Raw genomic sequence first — 25,896 nt, 5'->3', positions numbered from 1 at the left:
GTACAATCTTTTTTGTGTGTGTGTGTTTCATAAATACTGACAAGTTGTATTTTCTGTTCACGTAGGGACGATCTGGTATGCCTGGGAGGAAAGGTGACAAAGGAGATGCTGTGGGTCTATCGGTAAGAGGAAAGGATAGAAAATATCTGATTCTTCTTGTTGTTGAATCCATTTTATACACAGATACCTAATGTATTACTGAGATGGGTCAGTATCACAAATGTGATAATATTCTCTCTCTCTCTCTCAGGGACCTCCGGGTCCTCCGGGCCCGCCTGGACTTCCAGGAAGAGTAGTTGGGCTGAAAGGAGTAAGTTTCCAATTTGGGCTTTTTATTTCTCTAATTTGCCATTTTGAGTTGGTTGATTGGGACAATAAAGATGCACAGTCAACAATAGACATTGCAATTTGTTTTTAAAAGGCTTGTTTCACAGATACATGTTAGGCATATTCCAAATAACCTGTGTGTAGGATATATGGGGAACAAATATTTATACTTTGGGTCAGTAATTATATTGTTACAATTGTTATAAAGGTTTGCATGTTGCACATTGAAGACCATTAACAGTAATCACAGCAATCAAATTCATTCATCACACGCAAAGAAGCAGAAGTGAACTCACAAAACACCACTAAGACGTGCTATGGCAACACTTGCTATGCAGCCCCGCAATGGCTTCACATTCAAGCCTTTACTATGTTTACATTAGTGATTACCTTTAGCATTTCTGCGTTACATGGAAATACACTGTAAATTCTATAACACGTTAAGGGAGGGGGGAGCAGAGGATTCTTTTGTAGGTTACAATCTGCAACCTGACCACTAGATGCAACTAAATCCTTCCCACTGGTCCTTAAAAACAAGTGCAAAAAATGTGTTAGATTGGTAGAAATCCACCACACTTTTTGTTATTGATGCTTTCATGAAAACACCAGGTTTGGCTTCCAAAGAGCATCACCGTACCGTGAATGTGTACTAGAATTAAAGAAATTAGGACCTTGGTTCACTGGAATTTCTCTAAAAGCAATGGGTATCATTTGAGTGTTTGTGTATGTGTTTATTTCTTTGTAATCCTTTCTTTAAAGCTAATCTTTAGCACAGTATTGGACCTGACTCATTTAGTCTGTTGACGATGCTCTTCTTTGAATTTTAAAGACAGTGTTTCCGGTGCGCCCCAGACCGCACTGCAAAATGGGACGAGTAAGTCTGAATCGGACCATCTGATTGGTCTGTTTCATTTCAAAATGAGGTGGTTCTGTTGTTGTGTGGGTGTCGCAGCATGGCAGCTCTCTGGTCTGGGCTACAAACAGCACCCCATTCCTCCCCCCTTACTTTACCTCCCTTCATGTGCTCCTCTCCTTTCTCTGTCCTAATGGTCCTGAAAAGGGATAAATGTCTGTGGTTCTGGCCTCATTTCATCAGGCGTTAACATTCCTCTCATAAGAAGTTTGACATGTATTTCACTGTCTTACCTACAGTACACGCATTTGTTGCTAATATTGGATGTTACATGCAACAAATGTTAGAGTAAAGTCCACAATCTTTGGTGCATCTTGGGTTCATTAAGATTTTTGGTGAAATCCAAAATGAAAAATGTTAATGCCGGGTTTCAAAGTGGGTCTGACACTAAATCCTTCTTGCCTTGTCTGTTCTTTCCGGAGAGGCAAACAAAGAGGGAACTTGGTGAATGGCGTCCTTTTTGAGGTTTTTGGTGTGGTGACGGTTTCCTTCATAACTGTATGAACATTCATTTCAAAATGTTGACCTGACTGATGAGTTTATGTCGTAACAGAATCATGCTGCTAAAAATATTAAATGTATTCTAGGTCTAGATACATTTAGAATCTCAATAACATTTTATTGACTGATTGTTTGAATTTAAAAAAGCAACAGTCATGAAGAAATAAAATCTCTCACTTCCTATCATTGTCACTCTTCCTATCAAAACAGAGAGAGTTACAAATTATCTGTAAATTAATTTTGATTAACCTACTGTTAAAAACAGTCACCATTTATAAATGTAGAACTTTGTCATAAATAAACCTGATTTAACCCTGTTCCCTAACTTTGTTGTCTCTTAACTGCCACTGCAGAGGGTTGTTTGTGCTGCTGTCTCAAGCATGCATCCCCTGATCCCTTGTGTTGTTGCCGTATTGACATCAGTGTTTTGTCTTTTTTTGCTTTGATTAAGGCCTATATTTTACCTCCCTAAACATTCTTTACAGATGTTAAAAAAAGTTCAAATGTCGTCACTGGTATCCTTGTTATGTTAAGGGTGTATGTTTGTGTGTGTAGCAGTCAGGTACAGCGAGAGACTCAGTCGGAACTAAAGGAAACAAAGGAGATATAGGAATACCTGGAGAGCCAGGGACACCTGGTAAGACCTTCGCAACAGAAATCTCATTTAAAAAATATATTTTAATGGTAAATGACTACCTGAATGTGCATCACTTATGTTTCATAATTTCTCTTCTCAGCACCCGAGTTTCCAGATGGAGTTGTGGTGAGTGCTGATTCATCATACAATCTGGAGCTAAATTATCATGTCATGTCATGAATATTTTATATTAACAATGAATCTAATAAATGGGAATTGGAATCCTAGCAGTGCCAAACCACAGATAACCTGACTCTACAATAATTCTCAGCATTTCTGACTATTTGAGCTTGTATTTTTATGTATGGCCATCCTCATAACTAATTTAATACACTAAAAGGTGTTTTCTTATAGATTTCTATCCAACAGATATACAGGCTATTAGAACTAATGTAGGTTAAAGGAACTGGCTTTTTATATCTTGCTAACCTGGGTGAACCCTGGATTTTGATGTAATGTACGTTTGTCTCTCAGGGTGCTAGAGGTGATAAGGGATACCAAGGTCAGAAGGGAGACAAGGCTGATGGCGGTCTGCCTGGTCCTCCTGGACTGCCTGGCAGGTCAGGACTTGTGGTGAGTTCTATTTGCATTAAACTACATCCTGAAAATAATGTTCCAATAAGTTATTATTTAAGTATTGGGATAATTGGTTATAATCGACGCAGATGAACTTTGCTAATGTTGCGAGTTTACTCCTGTTGAATATATTTTAGTTAAAATCTTGTTTCAAATGTTTCTGTAGGGTCCCAAAGGTGAGTCTATCGTGGGACCTCATGGACCTGTTGGTCCGGTGGGCGAGCCTGGAGCTCCTGGGTTTGGACGACCTGGCCCCCGAGGGCCCCCTGGTCCTGCTGGACCCCCAGGACCTGCATCTGGATATGGATCAGGTATGTGTATGTAAAGGCGAGAGAAAGATGGTGACCTTGGCTTGTTTCCATAAAAATGAATCATTGTCAGTTATTACAGGAGGCTGACTGTTGTTGTTATAGTATCTGTTAATGCATTTCTGACATGTCATGATCAGGTGCCAGTGTCCCTGGCCCCCCCGGTCCCCAAGGCCCGACAGGATCTCCAGGAAATGCCAACGCGGTACGACACCTAAACAAGCCATTTGTGCCTTATCTATAATGAAATGTCTAAATATGGCAGGATATGATAAATGTCCCGAAAAAGGTATCTGCATTGTAAAAAAATAAAATAATATTGCCAGGTTTATGCTGTGATTTTGTGAATTTTCAGATGACTGTTTATAAGACGAGCAACGCTCTAGACAGAGAGACTCATCGCGCTGCAGAGGGAACATTGGCCTATGTGTCTGAGAAAGGAGGAGAGCTGTTCATCAGAGCACGCAACGGCTGGCGCAAGATCCAGGTGTGTTACCTACCATGAACGCCTTTAATTAGAAGATAAAATGTGTCAAAAATATCACCTGCTCATAAGACATATGAAGTATTAAAAAAAGCGACATAGGACAGTATAGTATGTTGAACATATCAGAAAAACTACAAAGTATGTCGAAAATATTGGAAAAAAACAACTTAGTATGTATAGTATGTCGAAAATGTCAGAAAATACGACAAAGTATAGTATGTTTAAAATGTTTAAAAGACGACATAGAATAGTATGTCGAAAATATGTTTTTAAAAAAAAATAATATAGTTTATCGAACTATATTATGTCTTGTCTGTAAATATCCGAAAAAATTACATAGTATAGTATGTCGAAAATATCAGAAAAAACGACATAGTATTTGACATAGTACTTACTGTACACATGGCATAAACATATACACAGTTGGAACATACATATATAGACACAGCTACTGATAATGGTGAGCCTCATGACCAACATTTACATCCACATTGCATTTGAGTGTTGAGAAGCTAAATGGACGTAAGCAGGATGAGTGTTTGTAGTGGTTCGTAACATCAGATCAGACGAATAAATAAAGAACTATAATTTGACTTTTTTCCTATTTTACGACATACTACTACACTATTACTTTTTTTCTTCAAATTGTTTGGTTTCGCACTCCACTAGGAAATCAACATGGCAGCATAGCACCTAACGGCATTGTTCATGTGTGTCCGTCTTTCAGCTCGGAGAGTTGATCCAATCTGGACCCTCCTCATCAGTGACGTCTCAGTCCCTCAGCAGAACTGCTGAGAGGAGCCGCCCACACAGAATCCACAGCCAGGTAAACACACAAACACACAGCAACGCATAACAGAAGACCCACAGCAGGAAACTAAGATCCACACAACAAAAAACAATCTGATAAGACCAGCTACAAATGTGTGGAAATGCATTATTTATCATGATTCTACAAGTACTGAAACACAACTACAAAAAAAGCAATACAAAATCTGGTGATCCATTTTTTTATTCACATCTTAATTGTTTTCTCTTATGTCAAGAAAACCCTGGATCATATTTCTATATTATTAGTTTTTTTAATGTTGTAATACTTCCCTTCGTATAATGAGAACATGATACAGAGGTGCATTTTAGCCTCTTTTAGCTGAAAAGTTTATCACAACAACAACCCGTATTATAATTTCCCTGAAGAAAATAATGTAACTACCAAAAATGTTTCATATCCAGATTTAATTTAAAGTGACTTAAATACATATTTATTTGATTATGTTTTTGTTTAACAGGAGCTTCAAGAGAGCAGTAGAGGATATCAGCCCAGCTATAATGTATTACCTCAGACCTTCAACGCTGTACCGGGGGTGAGAGTAACAATATATGTATGCACTTACACACACCAACCAATAGTCTACCTGCTTGAACCGCCGCTGAGCTCCACATACTTACATGCATACATGTAAAACCAGTTAGTTAAAATGTTTGCCCAACACCAGCCCCACTCAGGTGTGTACCAAGTATAACGTCTCCTCATATCTGTGTTTTCACTCTTTCCCAGCTCCATCTGGTGGCCCTGAACGCCCCGCTGAAGGGGGACATGCGTGGCATCCGGGGGGCCGACTTCCAGTGCTACCAGCAGGCCCGCTCCATGGGGCTGACCTCCACCTACCGGGCCTTCCTGTCCTCACACCTGCAGGACCTGGCGACCATCGTGAGGAAGGCCGACCGCACTGACATGCCCGTGGTTAACCTCAGGGTCAGGACACTTTTATATATACAATTACATTTTAGCAACCATAATAGATATTGTTTTTTACCATCAACATCTTCTTTTATATAAAATCTCTCATCTCTCCTCTCTTCTCAGGGTGAGGTGTTGTTCAGTAGTTGGATGTCCATCTTCTCTGGGAATGGAGGCACTTTTACCCCGTCCACACCCATCTACTCCTTTGATGGCCGCAATGTGATGACTGACTCAGCATGGTGAGTGTGTTTCTGTCTGTTGTAGTAAAGTCACCAAGTTTCGAGTCCGAGTCACTCTTGAGTCCCCACTCTTAGAATCCGATTCCAAGTCCGGGTCATCTAGGAAGAGTCCGAGTCGAGTACGAGTCTGAGTCATCATTACCAGTGCTCGAGTCTGTTTAGAACATTGAGTAGTCATCAGTGTGCGAGTTGGAGTCCGAGTCCATCAGTGCGCGCACCCGAGTCCGAGTCAGAGTCAGAGTCTTTGTGCGCCAGAATTCCCAAGTACGTGTTCAAGCCGATAACTGCGCAAGTCCGAGTCAAGTCACGAGTCCCAAAAATTGGCACTCAAGTCCGACCCTAGACCGATTCCAGGACTCGAGTACTGCAAGTCTGGTGTGAGTAAGTAAGGAAAAGTAATTGTGTGGAGGCTAAGGCAATCATTATCATGTGCGAGTTCGAGTCTGAGTCCATCAGTGCGCGCACCCGAGTCATAGTCCGAATCCTAGTCCGAGTCGGAGTCTGAGTCTTTGTGCGCTAGAATTCCCAAGTACGAGTTCGAGCCCATTACTGCGCGAGTCCGAGTCAAGTCACGAATCCGAATTCAGGACTTGAGTACTCCCCTCACTAACCCACCCCGTCTCCCCCCCAGGCCAGAGAAGCAGGTGTGGCACGGCTCCAACACGGTGGGCATCCGCCTCACCTCCAACTACTGCGAGGCGTGGAGGACGGGAGACATGGCGGTGACGGGCCAGGCTGCTCTGCTGCAGACGGGACGCCTGCTGGGGCAGCACACGCGCTCCTGCTCCAACCACTACATCGTGCTGTGCATAGAGAACACATACGTGGGGAACACGCATCAAAAGAGGACCTGAAGAACACACACTCTCACACAAACACACATGCAGGCGTGCTGAAAGTGAAGAGTAGAACATGTGACTAAGTTCACATGCATTTTAATTGAAATGGAAAACACATGCAGGCACATACATGATGATATATCACTGCATATAAATGACAGACAGAAGGCACTTTTTGTTAATGCGTTCAGAAAATATACACCCACGTTGACACGCAGCAGGCGCCTAATGAAAACACACATTTGAGTTTCTTTCACTATGTTTAGGTTTGTCTTTAGTGCCAATGTTTAACCCAACATGCGTCCGTCCCAAGTTAGATTTTAATTAACTAAACTTTTTTTAATGACAGCATCACACAGGACATTGATATTAACAGTATGTGTTGTTAAAGTGAGGAATGACTCGGGATATCAGGCACTGACACAGACTGATCTGAGCACAGCTGAATAACTGAACCATTACTGTGCAGGTTCTGTTTTAAGGAATACTTCACCCACAAACTGTCCGCTTGTATATCAGTTACTCACCCTGTTAATTAAAATTCTTGAAGAAAATAAATCTTACATGCCTACATGGTGAACAAAGAATAAGAAAACAAAAAAAAGTCTTGATAAATGGAATTAAATGTGGGCTGCATTTAACAAGAATTATTCAAGGTAACACAGGGTGAGTTACAGATAAAGAAATGGCCATTTTGTGGCTGAGGTACCCCTTTAACTAAACAATTATAATTGTTGCTTATCATTTTCAGAATTGTAGATATTTTTTTGTATTTTCCCTACAGTTCAATACAGTCAACAAACCCCATGAATGAAAATATCAACAACAGCTGGTCCCTTTAGTTTTTAGCAAACTTCATGCAAACAAGAGGAAATAGTGCATTTGTTTGGGACTATTTTCAGTGGTGGATTTACACACATTTGGCTATCTACTGTCTAATTTTTGGCAGCAGGACAGCGTAAATGGGATTGAGTTGAAATAAACTACAGTGTGTGTGTTCATGGTAATATAGGAACCCAGTGCAAGTTCATAATTAATAAGATCAATAAATTGTTAGTTTTGGTCTTTTTTCACAGAGAAAAATATAGATTATCACCAGGTTTACATTATAAATATGATGAGCACAATGTGAACCGTTTGAGAAACATACCGCACACATGTAATGACATATTTCTTTGTGTGTGAACCTCTAATGTCAGTGACCATGTCTTCCTGTCATATTTTAAATGTTAATTCACTGTATGAAAATGACTTCCTGCTAGCAAAGTCAACCAATCACAGCATCACTTCTTATTCATCCATTTTATTTTCAGGCCAAAAAACACTGGCTGGATTTGACCAAAAACATTTTACCACTAGGATCATCTCTATTTGTTAAAGCTGCTGATTATTAAAACAACATTCAAGAGATTATAAAACAGCCTACGGAAGAGGATTAGAAAATGTGGGGATGTGAAAAAAATGTTTTTTTTTGTTCTGAGAAAAAAGTCAGAATTCTGAGATTAAAGTTTCTTCCATGTGGCCCTTATCATCTTCCGTAAAAGCCTAATAGGAAGTTGAGAAGAAATATTCTGAAGAAAAAAACGGAATTGTTTAAAAAAAAAAGTTTTATCAGGATGTTTAATTAAGTTAGGGTTTTTTGTTGTGTCCGCATTGTGGTTGACAGCGTAGTTGTAATACTTAATTTCCCCACTAAAGGCAGAAGCGCATCACTACCTAATGTTCTAAACAATTAAAATACATATCTAGCCGAAAGAAAGACATGAAGGTAATGTTACATCACTTGCTGACACTATTTAAACAGTTATATTCTGAGGCCAAATTGATTCTAAAAATGTGAGTCCCATAACAGTTTATTTAGGATTTCGAAAGATCATCCTTTTTTTACCCATTTTAAAATCCTGATCACAGGCTAGAGAACTTTTTTTTTGCATCTCATGGCTTCCGTAGCATAAGTCATGCATTGAAAAAATGTATCTAGGCATGTTAAAACAGAAGCCTGCTAAGACTAAAATGTAGGCGAGTACACAAATAATATCAGAGACCTAATCGCCCACCCCCCAGGAAAAACTTGTTGACTTACTTTGAATTGATCAGTTAATGCATTACCATTTAGCATCTCGTAATGCAAGTATTAAAGCTTGATTGTCTTTTACAAATTCAAGTCCAAAGCAGCTATTTTTTTTCCTGTTTTCTTTCGTCCTGTTGCTTGCAATAAGTCATTCAAAAGTAGTGTCAACACTATCAGAGCTTTAGAGTTAGTATTAGTCAAAATCATCAATGTGTGATTTTTGTATTAATTTATACAGTAGCAGGACACAGTGGGAAAATCTAGCGAGTTCACTTTCAGATTTTGATGAAGTTGGAACATGTGTATGTACAGTATATATGTGTGTTTGTTATTGTTGTCTTAATGTCTTTGTTTTTTACTCTGTAGAGGTAGGTTTTGTATGACGCACACTAAATGAAGTATTTCTCCCACCAAGCTTTAGATGTAGTTCAAGAGTTTTGCCTGTAAAGATGAAAGTGTTTGATATGAAATGAAAAGTCGTTTTACTGATGTCTGATTTATGATTACAGTGCAAACAAAACTTGAGTTTCTGAGGAAAGCGAACATTTGTACTGCCTGGTGCTCACTGAATAAATGTTTCTTTTTTTTTATGTTGTGACTCCTTCACATTTGTGTTAAGTGCCGTAATGTATTGGCCACGAGGCTGAAGTGCATGAAGCTTTCTCATTTCACTAATTCCCCTCCTCGACTCCCCTCCTCGACTCCCCTACCCTCCTATCCTCGTGTCTTAGTCCCGCCCACAGGAGATGCGAGCGGAGGAGTCGAGGAGGGGAACCGAGGAGAGAGGAGGGGAAGCAGCAGGCGTTTAGAGAAATGAGAAATCCTCTGAGCGGTCATTTCAAACAGACGTCCATTAATGATGACAGGAGGCACAGCAGCCCTCTGTCTGATGGACAGATGTGTTCATGACAACTTATATATTTACTTTTAATTCATTCACAGTGCGGTATAATGAGACAATAACAGGCTACAGATGCGGACATACACACACATATATTTATATAAATATATATATATATATTTATATAAAGATATACAATTTCAGAATCAAACAAGAGAGCACTCTCATAATAACGTACCACTATCAGAGACTGGATATCCCCCCCCCCCACACACACACACACACACAAACACACACAATATATCAGGATACAGCCGTTGTGTATTTTATTATATGAAGCACTAAATGGTTTTAGAAAAATATCGACTCTTTGTAGATATCTACACAGTAAATTTCTCTGAGTAAAATTGACTAAAATTGAAGAAAATTTTACTCTAAAAATATAACATTTGGTCCCAACCTATATAGAGTAAAATGTACTCTTTGTTCAGAGTTGTATTTTTAGAGTTCATTTGACTCTATTATGTGCTTAGATTTGACTCTGCTTAATGGTTATTTACTCTATGTAGTGTATATTAAAAACAACTCTACTGCCATTTTACTCATAATAGAAGGTCATTTTACTCCCAATCGAAAGTAATTTCACTCAGAATAGAATAAATGAACCATAATGATCTTTACAATAAAAAAGGTCAATAAACCAAAGTGCTTAAGGAACATGAGTGGGCGTGTGTGAAGCTGACCATTGAGCGGCCCGACCAAGCAAGGAGGCAGAGGCAGAGAGTTCAAATACAACCCGGTGTGGGCATTTATTCCTCTTTGTGGTACAGGATACACAGCCTCAATATGACTGTCTCACGTGAACACAGTCACCAGCTACCAGGACCTCACACACACACACTAACAGGAAAACAGAACCTAAATACACACAGGACTAATCAAACCAACAAGACACAGGTGAGGAGAGAGGAGAAACACAGGGCACCAGGTGAACGCAATCACCAGCAACAGACAAGACGGGAGGGGGAACACTTTTCAAACTAAAACAGGAAACGGAGACAGACAAACTAAAACATAGACAGATTGTGACAAATATATGCATAAATGACATATAATCACATGCTTCCTGTGCAATGTTTTAGCGTGGAACAAATGAATATACTTCGCCAATAATGAAGCTATATAATCCGTGATCAATGGCCCCAGAGATCACCTCCGTTACAGCGTGGTCATGGTTTAACTCCAATAGAATTGACTCTGCATTTTTGATCGCACTCTAGAAGCTATGAGTAATAAATACACTCCAAAATGATTAAATATCACTATTTCAGAGCAAAATAGTAATTACTCTGGAAAAAATACTCACCAATATTTCCTGTGTACTAAACTAAGCATATAAATAAAGACAGTAATGTAGGCCTGTCATTCTACAGAAAAGGTGGAATCTGGGTGATACAAATCTGCTGAAATGCATTCCTTCTTACACATCTAAAACCTGTTAAATAGCAATAACTAACTTCTTAACTTGATGAATCCACAACAAGTAGAGCTTAAAGTATTTTTATAATTTGTATACATTATACAAAGCTTATTTATATAGGAACGTCACTGGTGTTACTGGTGTTACCAGGAAGAAGAGTAACACCAGTGACGGTAACACCAGTGACAATTTGGAGAAAACACTACCATTTTAACAAAATGGCTGCCATGTGTCAGACCACATGGCTTTAGTCAAAATAAAAATTCAACATGTTGAATCGGCCGCGGGAGGCGTCCGAAGGTGTGAAAAGGTGCCGTAAAGAGACGACGGTGCGGGACACACAAACTTGAGTAGGGCGCCGCGAATGCGTCCCCGACTGCCTCTGACGGCCTCTGTCGGCCTCTGACGGCCTCTGACTCCCAAAATCGGACTGGTGTCCGGGCCTTTAAGGCTATAGGCCCAATCCCAAACGATGCCCTACACCCTAAGCCTACACACTACCCCTCCGTTTGCGCGGAGGGTCCGCCACATTAAAGGGCCCATGTCATGCTTTTCCGGTTATTACCCGTCCCCTTGAGTGTTATGAAGGTTTTTATGCATGTAAACGGTGTGCAGAGTCAAAACCCTCAAAGTACACCCTGTAGCGAGTAAAACTCTAACACAGAAAATACCTCCCCAAAACGCCTCGTTGGAGATACGTCATTGTCCATTTGGTACGGCATGACATCATGCCGTACCCGGAACGAAATGGACCAATCCGTGGAGCCGTTACGTTACGTCCGCGGAGCCGTTACGTTAAGCCCCCGCTGATTGGTCCAAATTGACCAATCCACGGACTTCCTCACACACACATCTGTGTGCAGGGAGCAGGCAGCTCAGCTGATTTCTCCTCCCTGGCTGCAGGCTGATAACAGACAGTTGGGATCGCGGCGAAATTCTCTCTGCAGACCCATTCTCACAGCGTTTATCAACCTTTTTCTTACTCAATATCAAGCCACACTTATTGTTTTTACTTCGGCTGTGACTTTGTGTGTGCTCAGGATGAGTTTGGCTGTGTATCGCTAACAAGGAAACAACACCTCCACGGAGCTCAGCGCGATTCACAACGTCCCGACCAATCAGAGCACACTGTGCTCACAGGGAGGGTGGGGGCTGGAGCTATTGGAGCTACAACGAGCCGTTAAAGGCAGAGAGTGAAATTCAGTGAATACACGTAGTTTACAGAGATGCTGTATGAGAAACCAATGTGAGTTTGGAAAATTGCACAGTATAAATCTATTCTAGTAGACCTCAACAATGGAATTATGATCAGTGGAAATGGCCATGACATGGGCCCTTTAACAACCTCATGATAACCTCATATTTGTTTAACTTAGGATCATATACCTGTGTTTAGTCTAGAAAAAGGTAAATGTGTGCATTTTATTATAAAGTTGTGTATATTTACAGATTGTTGCAAAAACTAAGAAGCTTATAAAAATCAGGTTTAAAACTAAAAGAGCTTTACAAAAAAGTAACACAATTAAAGATGTTTGGAGTTTTATTTTAGTTCTTAATTTACATTTTTTGTCTAAGAGATGCTGATTTGAAACCGTTGTTACATACAGTTACGGCATTTCCTGTTTCTGCCAGGAGTTTGTCCCAAAGCTTGCCGCTGTATTTACTCCCTCCATCTGACAGGAGGGAGCCTCGTTGAGCTGCGAGTGTCACTCCAGAGTTCACTACGTCACGGAGGGGGAGTGTGTAGGGGTAGGGTGTAGGGCGTGGTTTGGGATTGGGCCTGAATCTCCTCCATTCAGGCCTCGATGCTCGATCCTCGATGTGTATTTAGAGAAATTAGATTTGCTTCAACATGGTGCCCTGAAATCCATTTCCGGGTCACTACCGAAGGACCGAGGATTCGAGCAGTCGAGGAGGGGAAATTAGAGAAAAGAGAAAGGCCCCATGACTTCTCAATTGTTCTAAACAAGTCTAACGCAGCGTCCACACAGCAGCGTGCGTTGAAGCTTGCCGGTGGGCGTGTCTGAAACTCGACCAACAACCAATGACATGAATCTCCCGCCCCGGACACACAAGCACGCGGCAACTTTTTGCTCAACAAAGCAAAGAGAGATTCATGTGATTGGTTGTTGGTCGATTTTCAGACATGCCCACCGGCAAGCTTCAACGCATGCCACCCAGCGTCCACACGGCTGCGTGCGTTGAAGCGTCAATAATAGATTCTCCGTGGTAATGCACTTCAGCCTCTTGTGGTCAAAGTCAAAGTATTACAACTATAATATCTGAGGACAAAAACGGTTTTGTTATTTGAGGATTAAAGGATATATTAACACATTTAAAAAAAAAAATGTTAAAACTAAATGCATAACCCCTGATAATCAAACACCAAACGTTAGGTAGACTGGTCCAAGGTTTAGAGATATCACATTTTGAAACACGCACAAGTGAGCTTAACATTCACATTTGGAGTTTTAATAATGATAATCTTTCTTTTTCTGTGCAAAAAAGAATCAGTCAAAATGTAACAAAAAAAAAGTAATTTATTAAAATGGATATGTACAGCACATTCCTGGATCAAAAAAAGCAAATCATTAGCTCTTCATGTTGAAATGTACGTACTTTGTTTCACTTTTTCAAGAGAAATTACATATACAACAGGTGTGCCTTAATTTCCAAATGTTTTAAAACACCCCCTATTGCATCAGAGTCCGACAAACCTTGTAGAGACCTAGGGTCGGCGTAAGGATATCAGATTTAGAATGGCATTCTCACCACATTCACGCCTGTGTGCCTCCATACAAGGACAACGTAAAGACACTTAATTTAAGTAGCTACAGCTGCTTCCAGCACTGCATTTCCAACTCAAACATTATTGAAACAATAACTTGCTTAGAAAAGACCCCAAGACTGTCTTGAAAAAGAGTATCCATACAAAATAAAAAAATTAAGAGATTTTATATGTACGTCCCAGAATTTTAAATATCCAAACAGCTTTAAAAAAACACAACCAAGCAACGTTTCTAACATTAATCTCAAGGAGAATTTAGTAGGGACGTAATGTTTTTAATATATCAATCCGATAACAAGGCTGCATTTACACAGATACAAAAATAATAAGAACTGTAATAACTCAAGTATCTTCATTTTTGGACAAATACTAAAATCTTCCACAATCCATAAAATCCTAACCGTTGTCTTTTATTACCATTTAAGATGTGAAAAGTACATGGAATTATAAACTACGTAAGCTCCCAAATTCACAAGAAAAGTTGTCGGATCTCTTTAAAAAATACACTACTGGAAGCTAAAAATATATTTTTCCTCTTTTTTTGCACCTGTGTAAAATCTGCCACAATAATCTGCCACTATATGGAGGTCCAACAGCGCTCGACACATCTGACAGACTGCAACATTCAAATAAAAAAAGGACTTTATAAAAAATGTAATTGACAAAAAAGTTGGAATCTGACTATGTGCTGCAGTGGCCGTATAATCGGAACGTTTTTTTTTTTTATTCCAATAGTTTATCATGTCATAATTCTGCACTCTAACTTTTTACTTTGGCGCTTTACAAACCATAAATAAAAAAGTATAAAAATGCAGCAAAGCTTCAGGAGTCTGAAGGAAATAAAAGACTTGATGGGAGAAGATTACAAAACAACATTAAAACACACCGCTGATCCAAACCTCAAACAGCATAAATACCCCCCCTAAAAAGTATTGTATGCAAGTAGTTTTCTCAAGACTTACATGTGGATAACTAAGTATTAGGAAGCAGGAAGTAGTTGACACTTGAGTGCAAGTCTGAAGCTTCAGTGTGCAGAGTAAATGTCCCTGAGAATCCAAAACTAAGGCAAAAGCAACTCAAGTCTGTGAATCCCCCCCGCCTCTCAGCTGTTCAGAGCCAGAACCAGGGTTACACTCACGTAAGGATCTCGGAGGGGGGGGGGGGGAGGTTATGTTAGATTAAAGTGGGAATAATGTTGTTTGTGAACTACATGCGACTATAAAGTAACACTTTCTTTTACACCAGGTTATAATGTTATATAACCATACTTATCATTATAGCATTATATAGCACTGTAGAGTTATAAGGAATTATAAATATCCATAATTTTTGTAATGATAATCACAACACATTATAAATGATTTTATAATGACTTAAAGGTCATAACTGCTCATTCGAAGGATCATAGTGTTGTTTTTGTATTATGGATATTCATAAGTGCTTGTCACTATGATATAGTGCTATAAACGGATTCAATCCCCATACTGAAACATTATAAGTATGCTCATAGACATAGCAAGCGGGAAAAATCTTTCACATTGATGAGGTTTTGATCAGAGATGCCGAGTCAGGCTTTAAAACAGCAGCTTAAAAACACCAGGCACACTTCTCTCTCCTCACACACTTACACACACTCACACACACACACAAACACACCAGCTCATCACTCGGAGACTTTCGCCGCCTCAAAGTTGACTGCCAGTTTCCTGTGCTTCTTCTTGGAGGAGGAGCTGGGGGTGTGGCCTGTCGCCGGGATGTTTTGTCGAGGAGGGGTGTGTGGGACTGCTGTTGTTGTGGAGACGGGGTCTGCTACTTGGCCGACGTTAACGCCCTGGGGTTCGCACTGAGCGAGCTGATCGCAGAAGGGCTGGTTCTGGGGTTTCTGTGATTGGTTCCTGGTCACAGTGTGGGCGGCGCTGTAAAACTCCCGAGTGTCCTGGTTCTTCTTGTTGGCGGAGACTCGCTTCTTGGTCACCTGAAGTGTCAGAGGACGGTCGAAAAGCTGGGTTAAAAAGACTCTACTTTGTCTAAACGAGAACAGAAGGAATTGTGGTTGATCCGTTTTCTAACACTAGAATATAACACAATAAAGTGGTGCAGGAATGAGTCCTGAAACCTGGGAATTAGTCAGCATTTTAAAACTTTGGTTCCCTAAGATGCCTGAAATAAGGTTTGTGGTTGGCAGAGGCTTAAGAGTCTTTACATGTTGTTCTACGACAAGTAATAGTAAATACCCCTCTAATACATGACAGTAGCTTCTATGTATCATTAAACACAGGCTGCTAACAAGCGGCTGAATAAATTACTCATCATGCCGAGCATTAGCCACATTTAACTTAGCGGTGGCGACGCGTAGCCATGCGACCACGATGTCGTTTATAGCCTAATTTAGGTGGTGTTAATATGAGGAGAATAAACGTGGGTGTGGGAAATTATCTTATTTTCTGCAATATACCAAAATTAAAAAAGGGAAAAATCCTATTTTTATGGAGGGAACCCTAACAATGCTAACGTCCAGGCTCACTTACAAAAATACATCCTCACTGCCCCACTCTTTAGAAACACAGGGACACTGGTAATTAAAGTTAATGATCCTTCTTGTTGCACAGCAGTATAATAGTCACAATACGAGTCTTTCTGGAGCACGTGTGTGAAGACTCCGAGAGTATTACAGCTTTTTATATCACCCACAGTAAAAATGTATTAGACAACGTAGCAACGGACGTTAAATGTTGACTACATGTTTATGATATGCGAGCGACCCTTAACATATCAATAGGATTTAGCAGACTCAACAGGAAACCAAACCATAGCATAAAAACAACATCATGGTACAAAGGTTAACCTATACAAACTGATTATTACAGACACAGTAAAGCTCATTCACACAGAATCGGCACAGGAAGTAGAAATACAGCAACATTATTTCAACATATTTAAATCGTTTTCGTACCTGCAGCGGGACAAACTGGTTGTGTGAGCCGATGGGCATTGATGCAGGGTTCTGGGGGCGGGGGGCCCCAGGGAAGGGTCCTGGTGCTCCGAAGAACTGCTGGTTCGGGTGGTGGTGGGGGGGCAGCGGCATCCCCCAGAGGGGGCCAGGGCCGAAGCCCTGGGGAGGCAACAGCATACCGCCTGGAGGACACGAGGACGCACATGAGATAACAGCCCGAGAAAGGGTCAAATTCATATTTACGATAAAGATTTTGAATTGACAAAGACATACCAAAATAAGGCAAAAATGTATATTTGTAAAAGCTGTGACATATGGTTATTACTAGGCATTCATAAAAACAATGGCAAATAAATCAAAGTGGCAATGATAAGTTGAATAATCAATAGGTTGATGGGAATAAAATCATCAACAGGTTATATTTCAAAAGTTTATATTCATGAAGTTGAATTTTAATGAAAGAAAATGCTGTTGATATCCTTCTTGTCAAGATGTAAGGAGAGAAGACAGACCTTGTTGGCTGAAGACGGGGTTCATGCCTAAGGGTGGGGGTCGTATCTGACCCACTCCTGGGAAGAGAGCAGGTGGGAGGGGGAAGCCCGACCCCAAAGAGTTCTACAGGAGAGGACAGAGAGAGAAGCTCTAACTGGAAATCTGAACCACACCAACGTATTCACATTTACACTCCTTTACAGTTTGGATAGCAAGTGATGCTCTAAGTAGACATAAATTACTTTGTCTTTCTCTTGTATGGTAAATACCAATAAAACACAGGGTTAACCACCGAAAATGTTCACAGCTCAACTTAATACATCATCTGGCTACATGCTGCTGTGACAAATCAAATGCACGTTCCCATTGCAATGTGTTAAACGATATGAGGAAAAGAATTGCCACTGGAATAACTGGACTTCCCAGATCCTTCGAAAAATAAAATGGCTACTGCATCCAACTAACTACTGCAAGCACATTTAACGTGTGTGAGTGTGAGTGTGAGTGTGAGTGTGTGTATGTGTGTTTGATGTACCAGTCTCTGGAGGGCAAAGAAGGCAGCTTTTTCCTTGGCATCATTTTCTGATTGGCACTGGGGACCGTGAACCATGAGCCCATTGGACAGCTTCACCTGACACACTACAGTCTGGGGAGAGAGGACAAAGTTAGTGCAACACAAACAGACACACTCCTGTAGACTAGGGTGCCATATATCTGCCATATATTTATAATGGTTGGGCAGGTATTACGCTTTGATATTTAGCAAAACAACAGACCAAATGAGAATACAGAAACGTTACTACTAGGTGTCACACTTCACTTAGCAGCCACTCCCTGATGGAACATAGTGAGTCGAAGAGAACGCACATTGTTTTTAGCTCAGCAGTTTAAAGCTTTCATCGTGGCTTCAAATCCAAAATGTTACCTATTGGTGCAGTTTAATCTGTCTTCGAGTATGTTTCGTCAGATAAAATATAATAAAATAAACACAGCTCCCTCTCGTGATGATGCCAGCTACTTCTGGAGTGAATTGGTGTAGGTGAAGGTGTGTAATATGCATTATAAAACGGACAAGTCAAATCAAGCAATCTGATTGGTTCTTAGCCGTTATATACTGAGCGTATACCACGGGTAGAATTGTAAGTTACTTTTCACAACAAGTCAGTATCCCTCCGCGTCTGAGATAAACAGTATACAGTTGGGCTGAAAAGCAAACTGCCTGCAGTTTGCTTTTCAAACTGGAACAAGAAAGCAGCGGAGAAGTAACCGGGCAGAAACCCTCCTTTTTACGCAGCGGTCCAGACATAGACATCAAACGGCAAAAACATATTCAGTGTGCAGTTCCTTTGGCATTAGGGCAGGGATATTTAGATACTTTCCAAGGTTTGACATAATGAATTGTGCTACTTTTAAAGCAAGCAACGATGTTTTCAGATCTGTAATCAAAAAGGTCCGCAAAAACATTTAAGATTAACTTCGACCTCCGGGGGGGTCTTACTATGGAGGAGTGGATTGAGGAGTGCCTATCTCCAGAACAAAAAGCACCTAAACGACGACATGTAGAGCTACGTGAAGAGCAGGTAGACCAACTGGAAAAGTACCACCATTCAAAAGCTTTCTGATGCGGGTCTTGAAACAAAGCAGAGAAATTATGACCGTTAGTGGCCACAGGTGCGAAAGCTCTCTCCAGAGCTACTGGAAGCCGAATCTCGGGGACCGGAGAAAGTGGAGCAATATTCTCGCCACACCAAGCAACAGCCTAGAACAACCTCAGCCTATACAAGTAACCACGTAAGCCATGCTACTGATGCTGGACAGTTTTCAGTGGGTGCACAATAAACGGCAACATACACATTAATGTAAATAAATAGCCAAATAATGGATCAACGCTCTCTGTCTAATATGTTCGCTAGCTGTTGTTAGTGTTGTTGCATAGCAACCACCTCGCACTATGTTTCGTGCAGAACGCAACGGAGGGACTATTTTATTTTGAACATCATTATTTACTAATAACAACTATTTAAGGGCCGAACCACTCCCCTTAACTGTGATATAATGGCCATATACCATGGCCTGTCGTGAGCTATTGCTTAAGTAAAGCATGAGACTAAAAACCTTCAAACGTGAATTCCATGTGTGTTTCAAAACGCCGAGTTACCTGTCTGTTGCTTATGAAGCTGAAATCGGGCGGGGCCATCCCTAACCCCACACAGATGCACGCCAGCTCCGACACCTTACTGTTCAGAACGGCATTGGAGAGATTTGGAGGGGGTAAAACAGGGGCGTCACCGTGGGGGGAGGTCATGTTGGCTGCTGGAGGGAGTGAACATTGGATGAAAAGGAGAAAACACATTTAAAAAGGTCAATAAAAGACAAAGTGGCACAAGGACCCTGATCGTGTGATGTAACCCTGTTAGCCCTACATGCCTACATATATATACACGTATGCACATACTGTTGGAGCATCCAAGGAGTTAAATGTGTATACGATTGTATAGATGTGTGTGCAAGTACGTATTGTATGTATGTATATTATGTATAATGTTTTCTACAACATAGTAAGCATTTATTTTGACCCAGGATGACCCCGTCTGCTCTCATAATGTTTGTCTGTTCATTATTGTAACAAAAACACATTTGCTTGTGGTGTAGCAACGGTTTTGTACCCAGTTTCTTGTTGGACCGTCTCCTGTTCTGCTGCTGGCCCCCGGCGGCCTCCTGAGGTGGGGGACTTCCTGTTCCAGAGCCGTCAATCTTCAGCATCTCCTTCAGCATCAGGGTTCCCTTCTGCAACAAGAGAGAACACACAGACCCAGTTGAGTTATCCTGAGCTGTCCTAGCAAAGAATGGCTGGGTTGAAATAAAAGAAAGGAACACAATACGTATCAAAAATGATTAAGACTATTCCAATCTAAAAATAATGATGGAAAAGGAAAACAACTTATGGCCACATACGTTTTAAAGGGGTATAAAAGAAAGAACTCATCAAGTCTCTAACCAAAATACTAAATATTTGAACCAAACCTTTTTCAGCAACACTCACCATTGCAAAGGACTGAGGGGACAGCGGGCCATCTGATTGGCTGGTGGTTACTTGTTGGGGAGCAGGAGGCGGTGGAGTTTGCTGGTTGCCCTTGGAGATCTGCAGGCTGGCTATCAGGTCCTCGAACTCAGTGGTAGACTAAGCGAGAGGAATATGTAAGGACACGGAAGCCTTTGTTTCTTACAGCTCAAAAATATAATAGATACAAAATGGGAAAAGGAGATTAAAAGTGTGTGTGTGTTCGTGCATGTACCTTATTGCCTGTGTTCTGGGGGGGGAAAAGGGAGTTGACGTCTTCATTTTTCTTCAACAGTCTGATGCCACCAACTGGGGCCTGTAAAGTACACACAATATTTAAACCACATATTCACAAAAGTATAAATATAGCAACAAAAAAGTAATGAGAAGAACAGTTTACAAATAATTAAACATAACCATCTGGAGTGGAGTGCACCAGCTGGGCGTAAAAAAGTAGGTCTTAACTCTAACGTCAGGCTTAGCTACGTCCGACTTAGTGATTAGAATTTACACCGAGTGCACCAAACCTGACTAGTCTCGGTCGTAGCTGCGCCTGGTCTTAAGATGCGCGTCCACGTGAATACACGCGAAACAGTAATTGTTGCCAAGCAACACACGTCTATATAATTTTGGACCGCAGAGAAGAGGGAATTCCCACACCCACAGCATCAGCGATGACTCAAGAGGAATCCCAAATGGCCACACCCCGAAAGAGAAAGAGGGATTTGTCAGAGCTACAGCGGGAACTGACGGAGAAAGAAATCGTTCGTGTGGAGGTGGAGACCGTAAAATTGAGAGCGGAACACGAGAAAAATGAGCTGGAGAAGGAGAAATTGAGACTCCAAATTATAATTCTTAATAATCAAATAATCACTGAAGAAGACAATGTGTTCACCATTCTGTAATCATATCTGTTGTACTTGTTTTTTATCTCAATTTCATGTTAACAGTTCTCCAAAATGTTGTTATTTAATGTTCTTGTGTGTGTTCTTTGAATAAAATAGACCTAATGAAAATATGTGGTCACAATGGGAGCTTATTGAAATGCAATTGCAAAAAAACAGCGTTCATATTACAAATATATAGGTCTATAGGTTGTTTATTATATGATTGCGGGTAAGTCGTCCACCGATATCTTCACGGATGCCAGCAGGAGCCACAGGGTTCTCATCCGCCTCCAGTACCAATTCTCCTTGCATCGGAAGGGGGATTCTCTTTTTCACACAGATGTTGTGCAGCACCGCAGTGGCAGCAATGATCACGCAGACGCGCTCAGGGTGCATTCGCATTTCACTGTGGAGGCAGTGAAACCTACAAAAAAAAGCTGAGGGGAGATCTCCTCGATTAAATCAAAAAGGGATTGTCTGCCGAAACGAAACCTCTCTATCAGTTCACTGTCTGAATAGATGTCCAGTGGGTTTGTTCGATCACGGACGACTCTTTCTCTTCTTAATGCCCTTTCATTGTTAAACCTGTAAACAAGACGCCCTGCCATCGTTAATATCCTTCTTGCCTGTTTTACGTTACTATGGATACTAGTCTGTCTTTCTGATTTACGCCTGCTCCATACTAGGCGTAAAAGTTACACCCGGGCGCAACGCATACAGGGCTTAAGTCTAAGTGGTGCACTAGTCATAACTTTAGTTTGGTCTTAACCTTCGGTTCTACGTCGGACGTAGAGTTACGACCAGCTTACGCCCAGCTGGTGCACTCCACTCCTGTTGATATTTCCCTTTACCCAAAGCTTCCTTTATATGTTATTATTACTGATACACTTATATATTCTTCCACATGTCCCTGCTCAGATAAATAAACTGCTTTTAGGATCATTTGTAAAAATCCTGCTCTCCTGCTGATGACCCGGTATCTTGCAGTGTTGCATGCTGGGAGAGCATGCATGTGTGTTCTGAGCATTTGTGTACTTACAGCTTTGTTAGCGTGCTGGTTCTTCCCCTGTTGGTTAAGTCCTTCCTAGAGTTGGAAACGCACAATGTTGTTTTTATTAGTCCAAATTCTAGCTTTAAGATACCGTAACATCAATATTAGTCTGTTTCAAAGACTTATCATACCATAAATGCTTTGCCATTTATTAGCTCCGTTGTATTTTGCATGTGAAACTGCAACTCTTGAATATGTTTTGGCGATGCATCTTAAGTATCAACATATTTTTTCATTTCCGTATTAGAGAGCTGTGCCTTACCCTATGCCACTATGAATCTATAAACTCATATGGAAACTTTAGTGTAAAATAACGTGAAAAAGGTTCCAGAGCCGCCAGCCCCAAGGTGCCACACTAGACTTTTCCAATCAATGACATTTAAAAAAGCACCCAAACACACACTTTCCCACACAGACGTACATTGTGCCAGTGAGCAGGAGGTTGGAGAGGAGGGCCAGAGTTCTGCAGAGACTGCCACACATTGTTGTACTCCTGAAGAAGAAGAGAGACAGACACAAAGATGCAAAATGTGTAAGAATACGTGGTTGAAGTGCCTGATAAGTTGAGAGAGGGCTTCACTAACACATGTCCAGGTACACTCTGCTTACCTTGGCCTGTTGTTTCTGCCCGAGACCTTGGGAGGGAGAGTTCCTGCTGCCCTGGGAGGCTGCTTTCACCACGCCGTGTTTACTGTTATGCTGCAGGGGAGGAGACATGGAATACAGAGAAGAGTTTGAGTGAAAGGGAAGAAGACGGATGTGGAAGTTTTACAATAACAGCTTTTATTTCCTGTCAAAATCTTTCATTTTGGGACTTTGTGTTGGACTCCACCATAACTTAATGTAAATAGTATCCTACTTTTATATTGTGTTAGCTGTGAATGGGCCCTTCAATAGTGTTTTGTTTGTCAGATATTTTACAGATTTTTATCTTCACGGTCAACTTGTATATTTTCTACTCTTTAGTTCCGTTTTAGTTTAGAAATGTTTATATTTTACAATTGTTTATTTTCTACTCTTTTTAATTTCTAATTATGTGCAATAGGCGCGTTCACACCGCAGTACTTTTCCCACTTTAGTTCCGATATAATTCCGAAATGTCGCGTTCACACCAAAAAAATCCGGAACTAAAATGAGTTCATGAGAACCTTTTTTACCCCCTTTTCCGTCCCTGCTAGAGAGCAGGTACTTTCGTGGGAGAAAAAGGTTCCTATGTCTGATTGGCTGGGCGGAATGCAAACCACGCCCCGTAAAACTCCCAAAAAGTGTTGTGAAGCCGCCATTTTATTATCCTCGCATTAGCATTATTAGCATTAGCAGCTGCTGCTGGGAGTCCCAGCAGCTTCTACAGAAGCCAGTCCCCAACTCCGGGGACTTCCGGCCGGGGACTCCGGGTTGCAGTATACGGCGTGAAGTTGTTTGCGGCCTGCCAGTAAACCCAAAGCAGAAGAAGAAGAAGTGACGTCAGCGGTTTCATTTGCCTAATCCTCCCTCAGGGACTTATTCCGGTGTGAACGCAATCTGTACTTAGTTCATGAGGACTAAAGAGTTCTCATGAACTAAGTTCTGATGAACCTTTGTGGGAAAAGTACTGCGGTGTGAAAGCGCCTATTAGGGGCGTTCACACCAAGTTCTTCCGAGTAAATCGCCAGAACGCCGACACCTCATCTCCACCGCTCTCATGTTTTCTTTTGTGTTGCCATAAGTTATTCTCTCTGCGTTTGTGCGCTGGGCTAATGCTAATGCTAATAATGCTAATGCGAGGATAATAAAATGGCGGCTTCACAAAACTTTTTGGGAGTTTTACGGGGCGTGGTTTGCATTCCGCCCAGCCAATCAGACATAGGAACCTTTTCCTCCCACGAAAGTCCCTGCTCTCTAGCAGGGACTGAAAAGGGGGTAAAAATGGTTCTGATGAACTCATTTAGTTCAGGGGGCTTTTTGGTGTGAACGCAAATATATCTGAGTTCTGATGAACTATTGTGGGAAAAGTACTCCGGTGTGAACGCGCCAATAGCCTTGTTTTTCTTTATGCTGCTGTAATGAAAAAAAATCAAACATTTTGGGATCAATAAAATATATCCTATCTTATCTTTACCTGTGTGGGGGTGAAGGGGGATCGGGGGGAGTGGTTGAGGCTGGACCCCTGGCGTTGGGAGTTGAAGTTAGCGGCTGCGGCGGGCTGAGGTTTGACGATGGCGGTGAGCTTGTGGCAGCTTTGATCCACCCTCACTCCGTGGGTGAGGTTGATGAGGGCGCAGGGGGGGAGGCGGTAACCCCGGGGAGACTTAGTCCTGAGGACACAGGATCATTAAACAGTCAGCACTCACATGTTCGCTCTTAAATCATTCTGGTGAGGAGTGGGAGGCTTTTACTTACTATATATTTTACAATTAGATTCTGTGATTACCTGATGTTGAGACCTCCAGCAAACTCATCGTCAAAAAGTACCTCGTAGAGAATCTCGGCCTCACGCTCCGCTGGAAGACAGTCACAATATAAACTTTAAGCATTATAGTTTATATGTATATTCTCTCCTTTATATTATGGACATGCAGGATGCCCTTAAAAAGGTGAAATGTGTAACATATGACCAACGTTTTAGCTTAAATAAATAAACCAACATTATTTACAGAATGTGAAGATTCTGTGTTGACGTTATGTCAAAGACTTCAATGTATTGTGTTGCAGAGATGTGTTAAAAAAATAAATCCTGTTTATCCATTTATAATAAGCATGTTTTTAAAGTCAACTACAAATGCTACTATTATTTACTATGCTACTACTAAGTATCTGTACCCTAACACAAGTCAAGAACTCAATATTTATCACAGCCAACAATAGACTTGGCCTTATACAAGTGCCTTATAAGGTTGATGAAGACTGCAGTAATTGAAGCAAAATCTCATATATCAGTCACACTACAATGATGTCGATTGATGATCCCATCGGGCACAGCACAGCTCCTTTCTTGTAAAATGCCCAATGTACTCAATAACAACGGTGTGGTCTGACTTTATTAACCTGGGGCAAAATGTCTTTATCCGTGTCATTTCCTTCCCATTTTGGTGGTTAGTTTACAGGATTACATCGAGCATTGCCCGCCTTTTGTTGATAGCGAGGTGAAAGAAACAATAACATGAGTAGCATGAAAGAAATGACAGTGTGTCCTCACCTCCTTGAATGCCGATGATGGTCCCTCTGCATCCCAGGGGGACGGAGAAGCCCTCCCTGGTGTTGATGATACGGTCAAACAGGCGGTACTCTGACTCAGGGTCCGGCACCACACCCTGGTGTTGCTCCATGGGCTACACACACACACATTCATATGTTCAATACAATACCAACTGGCATTTATATTCACAACTTTCTTTATATTACATTTATTGTTTAGTCAATATGTCATAAAATTGCCTTTGCCATTTCCAGATGCTAAACAAAGCTAAAAGCTACATGTGCATTTTTAACAGCATGTTCTTAGGAAATTGAGCAATAAGCACATATGCCTTTGAATAATGACACATTCAGACAAAATACACTCACCCTGAAGAGCAGATGAGGCTTGACTGTCACTCTGACTTTCTTGGTGCTCTTCTTCACCTGAGAGCGGGATGGTGAGAGAGAGGAAGAGAGGAAGAGTGTGTGAGTTCACAAAGAGAGCTTCTGATACAGTAACTGTAGGAAGTGTGTGTGTGTGTGTG

General features: G+C 41.1%; 2 protein-coding genes across 8 annotated transcripts in view; one reads left to right on the top strand and one right to left on the bottom strand.

Moving 5' to 3' along the window:
- col15a1b (collagen, type XV, alpha 1b) overlaps positions 1-9,232 on the top strand; it is a 54,358-nt gene extending 45,126 nt beyond the window's left edge. For 3 of the 6 annotated variants that reach the window (XM_034138177.1, XM_034138174.1, XM_034138176.1), the window contains 14 exons: positions 66-122; positions 251-310; positions 1,157-1,201; positions 2,297-2,378; positions 2,479-2,504; positions 2,853-2,951; positions 3,121-3,265; positions 3,403-3,467; positions 3,618-3,749; positions 4,477-4,575; positions 5,039-5,113; positions 5,308-5,505; positions 5,617-5,732; positions 6,364-9,232. In XM_034138177.1, the coding sequence (XP_033994068.1) occupies positions 66-122; positions 251-310; positions 1,157-1,201; positions 2,297-2,378; positions 2,479-2,504; positions 2,853-2,951; positions 3,121-3,265; positions 3,403-3,467; positions 3,618-3,749; positions 4,477-4,575; positions 5,039-5,113; positions 5,308-5,505; positions 5,617-5,732; positions 6,364-6,586 (1,422 nt within the window). In that variant the 3' untranslated portion in view covers positions 6,587-9,232. The remainder of the gene's footprint in view (positions 1-65; positions 123-250; positions 311-1,156; positions 1,202-2,296; positions 2,379-2,478; positions 2,505-2,852; positions 2,952-3,120; positions 3,266-3,402; positions 3,468-3,617; positions 3,750-4,476; positions 4,576-5,038; positions 5,114-5,307; positions 5,506-5,616; positions 5,733-6,363) is intronic. The other 3 variants (XM_034138179.1, XM_034138175.1, XM_034138178.1) reach the window with 2 other exon arrangements.
- Positions 9,233-13,485: 4,253 nt separating this feature from the next.
- Positions 13,486-25,896, bottom strand: part of xrn1 (5'-3' exoribonuclease 1) — a 28,253-nt gene continuing 15,842 nt past the window's right edge. The window contains exons 27-41 of one of the 2 annotated variants that reach the window (XM_034137177.1): positions 25,739-25,795; positions 25,371-25,503; positions 24,606-24,675; positions 24,294-24,489; positions 22,805-22,894; positions 22,617-22,688; positions 22,184-22,228; positions 20,493-20,573; positions 20,240-20,377; positions 19,863-19,983; positions 19,355-19,509; positions 17,732-17,842; positions 17,217-17,319; positions 16,705-16,886; positions 13,486-15,726 (exon numbers count right to left, since the gene is read on the bottom strand). In XM_034137177.1, the coding sequence (XP_033993068.1) occupies positions 15,415-15,726; positions 16,705-16,886; positions 17,217-17,319; positions 17,732-17,842; positions 19,355-19,509; positions 19,863-19,983; positions 20,240-20,377; positions 20,493-20,573; positions 22,184-22,228; positions 22,617-22,688; positions 22,805-22,894; positions 24,294-24,489; positions 24,606-24,675; positions 25,371-25,503; positions 25,739-25,795 (1,866 nt within the window). In that variant the 3' untranslated portion in view covers positions 13,486-15,414. The remainder of the gene's footprint in view (positions 15,727-16,704; positions 16,887-17,216; positions 17,320-17,731; positions 17,843-19,354; positions 19,510-19,862; positions 19,984-20,239; positions 20,378-20,492; positions 20,574-22,183; positions 22,229-22,616; positions 22,689-22,804; positions 22,895-24,293; positions 24,490-24,605; positions 24,676-25,370; positions 25,504-25,738; positions 25,796-25,896) is intronic. The other variant, XM_034137178.1, reaches the window with a different exon arrangement.

This window comes from Trematomus bernacchii, unplaced genomic scaffold, assembly GCF_902827165.1.
Source record: "Trematomus bernacchii unplaced genomic scaffold, fTreBer1.1, whole genome shotgun sequence".
Lineage (NCBI taxonomy): Eukaryota > Metazoa > Chordata > Actinopteri > Perciformes > Nototheniidae > Trematomus > Trematomus bernacchii.
This window is presented reverse-complemented; position numbering and strand designations above follow the sequence as displayed.